Here is a 12,698-nt window from a genome sequence, read left to right on the forward strand (position 1 = left end):
AAGGGCTAGAATGAGAATAGAGTGGTGGAAGCTAATGTTGAGCAAGCTACCTAATCACAACACCAGTGTTAAGCATATGTATGAATTAATCCTCTTTACTTTATGATTGATGAAATGACATTTAAAAAAAAAAATGATTTACATCATGTATTAATTATTTAATACCCAACGATGATTTTGTTGAATTGATAAGTCGTGAAATCTCTTAACATGAAATTAAGGCTTTCAAAAGGTGAATGTCCACAAAGAACAATCTTTGGCAATGTATTAAACTAGTGAAAGTGAGTTTGTGATTTTTATTTTTTTTTTGAAAACCTGAGTTTGTGACTTGTGTAAATATAACAATTTTGCATGCATTTACAGATATGTTACCATTACCGAAGTTATAGAGCCATTTTTTTCATGCTTTTCCCGAAGGTCTAGAGAAAACTACAATCAATAGGATTTCCCTAATTCTCCCTTCCCGAAAGGAAGAGCGTGAAATCCTTTTTTCTTTCCACAGGGACCAGGAGATTGGATCTAGCCGTAATGCTTGGTATAAATAACTCACTTCTTGGTCTTCGACCCCCTCAATCACTACATCAGTGCACATCAATGCAATGGGATGTGTCTATTTATCAGTGAAATGGGAGCAGGTTTGAAAAAGGATCTTAAGAGTGCTTGTTCACCCCTTCTTCCTTACCCTGGCAAGACTCCGATGAAAAAAAGGTGTTACCTCCTGGCCCAGGTGAACAAGCACACTTGGAGAGCGCTTGACATATTTATATGATGTATTTTTAAATAGACATATTTAAATAAGTAAATTTAAAAAGGTATGTGTGTCAAAACAATAATTTTTCGTTTGCAATGTTTATACCTATAATTGCATCAAGAAGTTGAACAATGGTATAGTAAAGTGCATATCACTACCTGCCCCGAAACAAAGCCTGATTCGAGCCCAGGTCTCCACGAACACAACGTACACTAAACTACACCACTTTTGTGTCTTATTTTTAAAAGTGTTTGCAATAATTATTTCAATTTGATTGCATTAATTTTGAAATGTAAAAGGCTAATTACAAATTTAATTATGTATGATATAAAATGCAATTGATGTGGTGTTGGGTCAAAGGAGTGAGTTAACTCGGGCTTTCATTGTGAGTTTGGAGTAGGTATATTAAGATTGAGCTCCCTGAGTGCTCCCTCAAATGTATATGAAATTTAGCTTTATGTCTATGACGACAGTCTATTATCCAAGTTTATATGGAAAAAAAAAAAAAAAAGGAAAGAGCTAATACTGTCCAAACTAGGTAGAACAAAAGGAAAGAGCTAATAATGTCCAAACTAGCTCTAGAGCATAAAGGTGGAAAGATGAGTGGCTCCTAGTTTGGTGGTGGGAAGAAGATCTCCTCTGCAGTCCTCTTGGAGCTGAACTCTTTCTCTACCTCTGCAGGAACATTGAAAGCCGCCTGGAGAACTTGAGGCGATAATGCCTTCCACACCGAGGTTCTTCCCGCCAGATGAGTGAAAATGGGGCTGCAATAAAACCCGATTTCTTTCCATTAATGCCAATAAAATGTTAGGATGGTTGAATGCTAATCGAATTTACGGGAATACTTACTTGGGTGTAGTGATGATGGAGAACCACTCCAAGCCGTCGGGAGCCGAAATCTTGGAGACAACGAAGAACCTTGGCACGATGAACAAGTTTCCGGCTTTGACCGTCGTTTCCAAGACGCGCTTGCCATCCACACCAACAACCTGAGCACGACCGCTCCCTCTCACAATGTAGGTCACCTGTAGGGCCGAGTCACAGGACATGCCCGGGGAGCACATGGCGTTCCCGTTCAACCTCACGAGGTCGGCACCGAGCCCGACCTCACCAACCAAGGGCAGGTTCTTGGTGTTCAAGACCACGACTTTCCCACCATCCTTGATGTCAACATCCAAGGGAGCTTCCTCGCAGTTCAGTGCCATGCCCTTCCTGTGGTCCGGATTCGGCTCGGGCATCTTGGCACCCGCATCGAGCTTCACAATGCCTTTACCAGCTTGGCTCCCAACAAGCTTCTTAACCACACCTTCGTCCACATTCCACGCTCTACCCACAAACTCAGTCGAAAAGCCAGTAAAGATACCGTTTGAGCCGGTCAAATAGAAGTCGGTGAATGAACCAGGTTTGTGAGCTGTTTTTGTATCACCGAGGAAGAGAACTACAAGCTCGGTATCCATTTTGTTGTACCACCACGTAACAACGCCAAAAGGAAGAGCAATCGCATCGCCCTTCTTAATGGGGATAACCTTCTCTTCTTTCTCAGGAAGGACAATTCCAGCAACTCCACTGCCTAAAACAGGATCACAAAAAAGGAACTTCAGATACAAATTACCCATTATCTCTCAAGCTCAATTCCCATCAAAGAGTTTAGAAAAGTAAAACAAATTGGATCATAAACCCAAGAAACTCTACTCAAAGGAAGAGGTAAAACTCTCTGGGTACTACCCTATCATGCTGCAAATTTCTGTTAAAACTGTTTTTATCCAGAGATGTAATCCAGGGTTTTCAGACAACTCTGTTAGTGCCCAAGTGATAGATTATGAGCAAAACACAGAAAAAAAAAACAAAAAAAACAAAAAAAAAAAAAAAAGCAGAAGTATTTGATGAGAAAAAAATAAATAAATAATTGGAAGCATCCAAAAGTGTGATCATAAATCAGAACCCAAAGAAAGCAAAAAATCAACAATCAACAGAAAACAGTGATCCAAGGATGGGGCAAGAGCAAGCCCAGATTTATTCAACCAACAAATCAATAAACAGAAAATGCCAATTGATCAAGTAGCAAAAGCAAGAATGAAGAGCACATGCATAAATTCAAAAACAGATTATACCTTGAAGAACATAGGCAACCCTGGCGGAATCACAGTAAGAAGGAAGAGCAAAGCCATACTGCTCAAGAGCAAGCTTGGCGGCGCCTATGTTCCCTTGGCAGAGCATGGGGAGCTCCTCCGGGCACCAGGCGTGATAAGAACCGCCATCTCCACCGTATACCTTCTTGGCCAACTTTGGGGAAAGATCAAGATCCATTTTTCTCTCAAAAAGTGAAAAATTCCTAGCAAAAATAATTCAAGAAAAGCCTATCCCACTACTCTTCCAACCCAAAGATGAAACTATGATATTTGGAAGAAGAATAAGCTTTGGTATTTATAGATGGATTAGAGTAGAGAAAAAAGGGCTGGGGATTGGGTTTGTTAGCGATTTCTCTGTTTATTATGAGTTAGTTGGTATTCATGAAGATCAGATAGAAGACTGAAGAGTCCAAATTACAGTGATATTAGTTACACAATAATCGCGTAAAATTTATTGAACCTCCATAAATTATTTTAATTTGGTCCTCCAAGTTTGGGTTAATTCGTTGCTATCCCGATTTGCGGAAAGAAAAAACAAATTTTACCTAAATCTTTAAATATTTTATTTCTATTATTTTAAGGAAAAAATATTACATAAATTTCTATATTATTTTCAAAATATACAGGGGTATTTGAATATTTATATTAATCATTTTTAACAACTTATCTCGTACCAACCAATCAAACAATAGAATCAATGTTGTAAATAAAATTTTTTCCTATAGAATTTAAATTCAATTCATTCTCAAATTCTTTTTTTCAATATTCAAATGATTTTCATTTTTTCTTTAGGTACTGGAAAGATTCTGTCACCATTGAAGATTGAAATGAATGGAAGGAAGGAATTAAGGGAGAAATGAATTGTAATTCGGTGGGAAAAGAATAAGGTGTGAATAAAGTAAGAATTACAATTACATTGTTTGGTAGGGAGGAATAATGAAAATGGAAAAAGTGATATAAAGACTAAAATACCCTTTGTGTAATAATTTTAATAAGGAATAATGGTCAAATAGGCCATCGAATTGCACACGATAAAACAATTAGGCCACTGAACTTAAAAAACCAACAATTAGGTCCCTAAACTAATCAATTTCAAACAATTCATCCAATTTGAAGGTTTCCAACAGGTCAACAGGTCATCCTTCCAAATTAATTATTTTTTAAAATTTAAATTTTAAAAATTAATTATTTAAATTAAAAAAAAAAAAAACTGGTTGACCTGTGGGAAATATTAATATATTATCATGATACAAGTATTTTATACAAATATAATAAATATTAATATTTTGTTCAACACTTTCACATGATAACCTACGACACACATCTCACAATGCATGAAACATGTAGGGGAAAACTACCACTACTAAATATCGATTAGAAAATTCAATAAATATTATCTTGCATTTATATATTTTGAATTACCGATTTAAATAAACAAATTCAATATTTATTTACATATGCATGAACATCTCCGACATAATATTGCGTTGATATACTTTGAAATACTTACTTAAAAATAATCATTGAGCATTATCCCATTCGCGCAAAGCGCGAAAAAAACTAGTCTTCATATACATTTTAAAAGCATTGTGCAGATACAACTATAAATTTTTTTTGCTTCCGATGAGGGGGGAGACCCTAATAAACACTACTGACTGAGACTCAAACACCCGTGTTGCTATGGATGTTTCTCGCGACGTGCACTCCCAGCTTGTCCAGCAAAATAGCCTCGTTGAGCTCTTGGGAAATTGTTTTGCCAATCAGTGTTACATAAGGCCCGGTCCAGCCGAGTGCCTTTGACGCGTTCCGCCGCTTCGTTTTTGACCCAAGTGAGCTTCGACCCTAAAAAGCCCACGTCTATGAGCCCCTCATCTTGGATCCAGTTTCTGAAGTCCGCGCTTCGATGCGAAGAGAAAGAGCTATAATTGCTCGTCTCTTCACTATTAAGAACCGCATTGAAATCACCCGCGACAATCCAGGGGCCCGTGATGCTATTTTCGGCTTGACGAAGGTCGTTCTACAGACGCCGGCGCAGATGATGTGCCGGGCTACCATTGACCGAGGCAAGGTACCATGGCGGGTAGCTACTTGAAACCACCTGCATAAGAATAAACTGGGGGTGAGTTCGGAGGACGGAAATCCGAACTGGATCTTTCCAAAAAACCCATATGCCCCCACTAAATCCAACTGCTTCAACTCGAATCCAGTCCGAAAACCCAATCTTCGAACAGATATCATTTGCATGGGCTCCCGAAACTTTGGGTTAAAAAAGGCTCAGCACGCAAGGCTTATGCAGCGTAATGAAGTGTTTGAGGGCGCGAAGGAACGGCTTACCACCCGCACCCTGACAATTTCAGAACATGTAATCCATAAACAAACAGCAAGCAAAAGGATCGAAAGACAAAGATAAAACAAAATGGCCAAAAAGACACAAACGCAAAAGACAAAACCACAATCGGGGTGCTCAAAGAGCAACCCCATTACCTCCATCCTCGCGTTGGCCCAAGACCCCTTCGAGGTCCATAACAACATCTCCTTCATCATCAAACTGCTCCGGGGGGTCCCCATGGTGCTCCGTAGGGTGGTGACAGACCGGTGAAGGTGCGATCCCGCCAGTGTCGCCAACGTACACCCGCGATGACCTGGTCACCAAACCGCCCTGCGTGCCCCGGACAACAACGTGCTCATCCTCATCCGCTGCCTTCCTCGAACCACTCCTTGCATGCCGACTTGCTTTGGGCATGGATACCCCTGCATTTGAAGAGGACCCCTGCGCCACCATGGGTTCATTTAAGATTTGTTGCTCCCTGGCTATGACGTTCGGTCGTCGCAGCCTTGCTCCCCCAACTGTATTTGGCGCCGCCCTTGATATCGACCCCCTCCGGGATGCTCCCACTTCCACCGTTCGTCCCTCCTCGATGCCCTCACCATCCTTCTCCAGCCCATCCGCCCTCTCCTCTTCCGCCTCTGCCAAAGTTTCTTCCTCCAAAAGCGGCGCAAATTTGGACACTTGGACTGGCATCCCATTTCCGAATCCTGTTCCCTCTCTCTGGTCGGACATGTTGCGATTTGGGCTGGCAAACTGTTTCGTCTTGTTTCTCCCCCTTCGCGTTGGAGCGATCATCCACGTCCCAAAAGGGACTTTAGGGTCCAGCATTTCAGAAGTCACGTTCGGAGGGTGCATGGCAGGTGCAGGTTGCATGTCATCTGCCTTATCCGCCTCGGCCTCTCCCATTTCACCTTCCTCCGCGCTAGCTAGTTTTCGCATGGCTGGGCAGGAATCCTTCGCATGTCCATATAGTCCACACGAGAAACATACTAAATGCATACCTTCATAAGCTACGTGTCTGATCTTTCCCCCGTACGTGAACTTCGACACCAGGGGCTTCCTCATGTCAAACTCAACACACATCCTGGCAAACATGCCCCGAGACACCAAGCTGGTAGCTTGATCCACCCTAATAACTCTTCCGATGCGGTTGCCCAATTTCCTAAGAAAAATATAGTCAAAGTATTCAGCAGGCAGATCAGGCACACGAACCCAAACCAATACCTTTTCTGTTTTGTCGTTGTAGGGGTCAAAGTCTGGTTCCCAAGGTTTCACGATCAAATAGTGTTCCAGGATCATCTAGGGACCCTCATACATAGCAAATTCGAGGTCGTCAACCGATCCGAAGCGCACCAAAAAAAAGTCGTTGGCGATCGCGATCAGGTCTATGCTACCCTTCGGCTTCCACATTGATGTCAGTCGCCGTAGGAGATACGCGTAGCCCACCCGTCGCCCCATCACTTTGATGATCAAGGCCTTCCTCCAGGGGGCTTGGATCGCCTCCACCTCGGTTTTTGTTAATCTGATCGTAGGACAGAGTGGGTCGTCGCCCTCCTCCGCTGCACCTTCGACAATCTCCGTATCCGGTTCCGGGGGATCGCGGCGTGTTTCAGGGCCATCCAGACTATGACTTGTCACACTCTCTGCGTACGTCTGTCGTGGCGCTTCCGGCGAGCGGATCGCCCCCTGAGCCATCGCGGATAACGGCGGTGCCTCCCCATGATGATCTGTCGGCATAGCGCCATCAGCCAACACCACCATCTCATCGGACGGCGTCTCATGCAATGCACTATGTCCACCTCCTCCATGCTCTGCCCCCCATCACGTCCGATCGTTGCATGCGCAGAGTGCATCTATTCACTCCGTTTATGCTTCTTCTTACTCCGCACTAAAAGATCCAGGTCCTCCGATGATCGTTGGTCGGAGAGGTTCTCCGTTCTCTCCATATGTAGCACCACAGATACAATTATAAATAGAAAGGAACATTATTATCATTTTTACAAATAAATATCGATCTAGTTGCAAAAATACAACATCTCATTTTTATAATCAAGGGACCAAATCAGGTATGTATTATCTCTACAAATTTTATATAATAATACTAAACTTAATATTATAAAAAATTAAATTGTAAATAACTTCAATCAAACATTATTAACCAAACCAACATATAATATAGGATGGATGGAGTAGTAAATAGGATTATATAAATTTTACATTGTAATTCTAATAATATAATTAAATAATGTAACAAATAGGAATCTGATTCCTAGTGTGAAGTTGTGGCTGTTGGGTTTATTTTTAAAAAAATATATATTTTGCACAACATTCACGTTAAAGATAGAATATTGAAATTAAAGATATTATAAGATTTGGTTGTACATTATATTATGGAAAAGAAAGGGAGACAACATTTGTGGCAAAGTGGCAACCATGTACCATGTGGTTTCAGATCACAAAAATGCTCTGTCAAATCATCATTGTCGATCACAAATGGCAAAAACAAAAAGGAATCTGTTTCAATGTGGCTGCTGGGATTCGAGCCCAGATCTCCACGGCCACAACGTGGAATTCTTACCACTAAACTACAGCCACTTTTGTGTTTAGTTTTCCGTGATTTATAATTATATTGTCTTATCCCTATGTCCGTGGTGACTAATTTGTTTTGTTTCCCGGGGTTCCACCATTCCCTTGTATTTTTTAAAAAATAATTATATTGTCTCAAATCTAATACTAAAATGATAATAAAATTCTTTCAATTTGATTTCATTAATTTTGAAATGTAGAAGTATAATTAAAAATTTAATTATGTATTATATAAAATGCAATTGATGTTCTATAGTGTAGGGGCAAAGGAGTGAGTTAACTTGAACTATCATTGTGTGGAAAAGGTCAGAGCCGGTTTTAGATTATTGTAGCCCCGTTCTGGTAAATAAATGAGGTCCTACCAAAATCACAATCTTTAAAATCAATATCTTATTTTTTTTTTTTATAATAATAAGGTGGTAAAATGTTGTTGTGCGTAAAGAAACAAAAAAACAAAAAAAAACATATTATGGAATAATAATAATAATAATAATAATAATAATAGTAATAATAATAGTAATAATAATAATAATAGTAATAGTAATAGTGTGCACAAACTCGCAATGCAAAAGGATTAAAAAAAAGGAAAGAAAAAAAATATTATGAAATAAATTACAATTGCAATTATAACAACAACAACAACAACAACAACAACAACAACAACAACAACAACAACAACAACAACAACAATAATAATAATAATAATAATAATAATAATAATAATAATAATAATAATAATAATAGTGTGCGCAACTCGCAATGCAAAAAGAAAATGTTCAAAGTTGGAGCAACACTCATGTTTTAAACCTTTGACCTTCATGTTGAAATACAATAAGCACATATTCGTACCATTCCTCCATGGAGCCTTTTAAATTCAATTGAAAAATTTTAATTTTTATTTCTAAACTAGCTAGGTAAAAATTAAATACTGGGCCCTCTAAAATTTGAGGCCCCCGTGCAGTAGCCCAACTTGCACAGCCTAAAATCTGGCCCTGAAAAAGGTATACTAAGATTGAGAGTGATTTGAGTACTCGTTCAAATGTATATGAAATTTGGCTTTATGTCTATGATGACAATCTATTATCTAAGTTTATACGGAAAGAAGTGCAATCTTAAGTGCATTATTAGTTATATGTGAATGCACTATTATGTGTTTCTAAAAACATTGTGATAATTATAAAAATTTCACAATTCTTTTATTATTTTATCTACATCCATACAATACTCTCTTACTTTTAAAAGTTAACCGGCTTTGAAATAACATTATAATATAATAATAAAATAATAATGTAATAATATATAAAAAAATAATAAAGGACAAAATGCTAACAATTTTCAAGCCTAGTTGGCACCCTAAACCCTTTTTATTATTTATTTATTTATTTATTTATTTATTTATTTTTTTAAGTCATGTCATCTTGAAAGGGAAAAAATTGATGGGATAAATTCAACATAAGTATAAGTTTGATTCAAGTCTTATCTATTGGTATAAATTTTGGTTGATAATTGAAGTGTTACGCATCACATGCAAGCTAAGGTAAATGGCTAGAATGAGAAAAGAGTGGATGGAAGCTAATGTTGAGCAACCTACCTAATCACAACACTAGTGTTAAGCATATATGTATTAATTAATCCTCTTTACTTTATGATTGATGAAATGACATTTAAAAAAATGATTTACATCATTAATTAAGAGTATTAATACCCAACGATGATTTTGTTAAGTTGATAAGTCGTAAAATCTCTTAATATGAAATTAAGGCTTTCAAAATGTGAATGTCCACAGAGAACAATCTTTGACAGTGTATAAAACTAGTGAAAGTGAGTTTGGGACTTTGAGAGAGTAAATATAACATTTTTGCATGCATTGATAGATATGTTGACATTAGGTTAGGAGGAAAAAGAGTGAATTTTTTATATGGAGTAATAGGAAATATATTGAGTAAATACCGGCGGAGGTCCTCCGACTTTGGTGGTACTGCCACTTTTAGTCCTCAACTTTTAAATCAACCACTTTTAGTTCTCTTACTTTTTGTTTCTAACCCTCTATGGTCATTTCGTTAAACTTGACCATCTAATGCCGTTTTCTAAAAGATAATTAAGTGCTTCATAATTAGTTTATTAATTATTATGTTTAATTTCCTCATCAGAATAGTCAAACAATGGTTTCCCCAGTTATGAACGTGTACAAAATCAACTCGTGAATCAAAATGGCGTATAAAAGCTGGTACGAAGGTTGTGCCAAAACGACGTCGAAATATCTTGGTATGACTCGGCAAACATAATAATTAATAAATTAATTATGAATGGATTGAATTATCTTGTAATACACGACATTAGATGGTCAAGTTTAACGGAAGGATCATAGATGGCTAGAAACAAAAAGTAAGAGCACTAAGAGTGGCTGATTTAAAAGTTGAGGACTAAAAGTGGCAGTACCACCAAAGTCAAAGGACCTCCGCTGGTATTTACTCGAAATATATTCAATCAAAACTCCAGTTCAAAAGGAATTACGGCATATAAAAGATTTATTGTATTTATATGATGTATTTTTAAGTAGACATATTTAAATACTAGTTTTTTACGCGCATTGCGCGATTGGAATAATGCCCAATGGTTTGTTTGTTTTTTTTTTTTTTAAATAAGTACTTTAAAGTATATCAATGCAAGATTATATTGGAATTGTTCATGCATAGATAATTGAATGTTAAATTTGCGTATTTAAATAGGTAATGCTAAGTTTACAAATGCAAGATAATATAGTTAAGATTGATTATAATTGTCAATAAAATAATTATATAGGTATGGTCGAAACCAAATATAGGACATAAGGGAGAGAAAATAAAAATTAGGGCATAAAATAGGGAGAACAAATAAAAATTAGGGCATAAAATATTAAATATATATAAATATTGAAGAGCTAATTGTTGATTGCCAAACAAAGACATTGTGAGATATTTTCCCACTTCAATTTGTTGTGTGATTTGAAAACTCTTTTTGTCAATAAATCCCCCAAGTAGTTAATATGATTGGCTTAATTATATATTTTTAATTTTTTTAGTTTTTTTTTGTAAACAATTATTATTATTATTATTATTATTATTATTATTATTATTATTATTATTATTATTATTATTATTATTATTATTATTATTATATATTCTAAGATCATTTTACATGTTAATCTAAACAGCTAATTTTTTCAAATATTTTTTTACCAACCGTTGATATAATTTGCTGGTCAAATTCGCTAATATAATCCGCTAACTCCTGATTGTCAAACAAGGACATTGCGAGGTAGTTCTCACTTCAATTTGTTGTGTGATTTGAATACTCTCTTTGTCAACAATCCCTCAAGTAGTTAATATGATTGGCTTTATTAATTATATTTTTTAAAATTTTTCATGGTATTAATAAAATACTTGGTAAATAAATATATATCATTATTTTGTATTATAACTTTGATATTTAATTAAAAAAAGTGCACAAAAAAGATAATAGACAATGTAGTGAATATAATCAATTGATGAATTTGAATGTAAAGAATTTTTACATTGGAGAAATATAAAGACAATATAACTAATAAAATTATTTCTCTTAATTAATTTATTTATAATGAATATTTTTTTTTTAATAAAGACATTATAGGGACAATGTAGCAAATATAATCAATTGATGAATTTGAATGTAAAGAATTTTTATATTGGAGAAAAATAAAGACAATATAACTAATGAAATTATTTCTCTTATTTAATTTATTGATAATGAATAATTTTTTTTGAATAAAGACATAGTAGACACATAATTCTAAATTAAAGAAATGCATATGTATTATTTTTTGTTGTAGCTACTAAATTATTATTTAATCTATTATGCCAACTTTGATTGGGCTGGAGTTCGAACCTAAGATCTTTCTTATTAAAATCAATGAGTAAGTTAATGGTGAACTAACAGAAATTAACGGAAAAGATAATATGTAACATAAAACTTAACGGATAATCACATTCATTAAGGATAAATTGGGAAATCTTAAGTAAAAATTAAAATCTAATCAATCTGAGTAATTCATTTGATTAAAAAATTTGACCGCCATTTTTTCTACCTATTATAAGCCTAACTCTCTTGGGCTCTTATTAGTATATATATATATAGTATATATATATACTAGTTTTTTACTGGGATAATGCCCAATGTTTATAATTAAATAAATATTTGAAAGTATACCAATGCAAGATTATATATGAGAAGTTCATACATAAGTAATTTAATGTCAAATTTGTTTATTTAAATATATAACTCATAGTATATGAATACAATGTAATATAGGATATTCATTATAATTGTTACTAAACTTTTTTTTAAAAAATAGTTACCAAGTATTTTTGTTGCAAAGGGTTCGAATATATTTAATGAATGCACATATATACAATATCAATCAATGAATCCTATATTATTATTATTATTTTGAAAGGATTTTTATTATTATTATTATTGTTATTATTATTATAATTATTATTATTATTATTATTATTATTATTATTATTATTATTATTATTATTATTATTATTATTATTATTATTATTATTATTATTATTATTATGTCATGTTACATGCTAATTTAAACAGTTAATTTTTCAAATATATATTTACAAACGGTTGATATAATTCACTGGTCAAATATGCTAATATAATCAGTTAACTGCTGATTGTCAAACAAGGACATTGCGAGGTAGTTTCCCACAATTTGTTGTGTGATTTGAATATTCTCTTTGCCAACAAATCTCTCAAATAGTTAATATGATTGGCTTAATTATTTTTTTTTTAATATTTTCATGGTATTAATAAAATACATGGTAAATAAATATATAACATTATTTTGTATTATAACTTTGATATTTAATAA

At 35.0% G+C, this 12,698-nt stretch overlaps 1 protein-coding gene and 1 non-coding gene across 2 annotated transcripts; both read right to left on the reverse strand.

Annotated features, from left to right (window-relative positions):
* Window positions 1-1,221: 1,221 nt before the first annotated feature.
* Window positions 1,222-3,143, reverse strand: LOC109156427 (11S globulin seed storage protein 2-like). Its single transcript, XM_019304290.1, has 3 exons — window positions 2,863-3,143; window positions 1,601-2,321; window positions 1,222-1,515 (listed from the first exon to the last, which is right to left on the reverse strand). The coding sequence occupies exons 1-3, from the start codon at window positions 3,056-3,058 to the stop codon at window positions 1,362-1,364; spliced, it is 1,071 nt and encodes a 356-aa protein (XP_019159835.1). The 5' UTR covers window positions 3,059-3,143; the 3' UTR covers window positions 1,222-1,361.
* A 4,589-nt stretch (window positions 3,144-7,732) lies between these two features.
* On the reverse strand, window positions 7,733-7,804 carry TRNAH-GUG. Its single transcript has one exon. It is a non-coding gene; the product is annotated as a tRNA-His (tRNA).
* Between the last annotated feature and the right edge of the window lie 4,894 nt (window positions 7,805-12,698).

This window comes from Ipomoea nil, unplaced genomic scaffold, assembly GCF_001879475.1.
Source record: "Ipomoea nil cultivar Tokyo-kokei standard unplaced genomic scaffold, Asagao_1.1 scaffold2705, whole genome shotgun sequence".
NCBI classification, from domain to species: Eukaryota; Viridiplantae; Streptophyta; class Magnoliopsida; order Solanales; family Convolvulaceae; genus Ipomoea; species Ipomoea nil.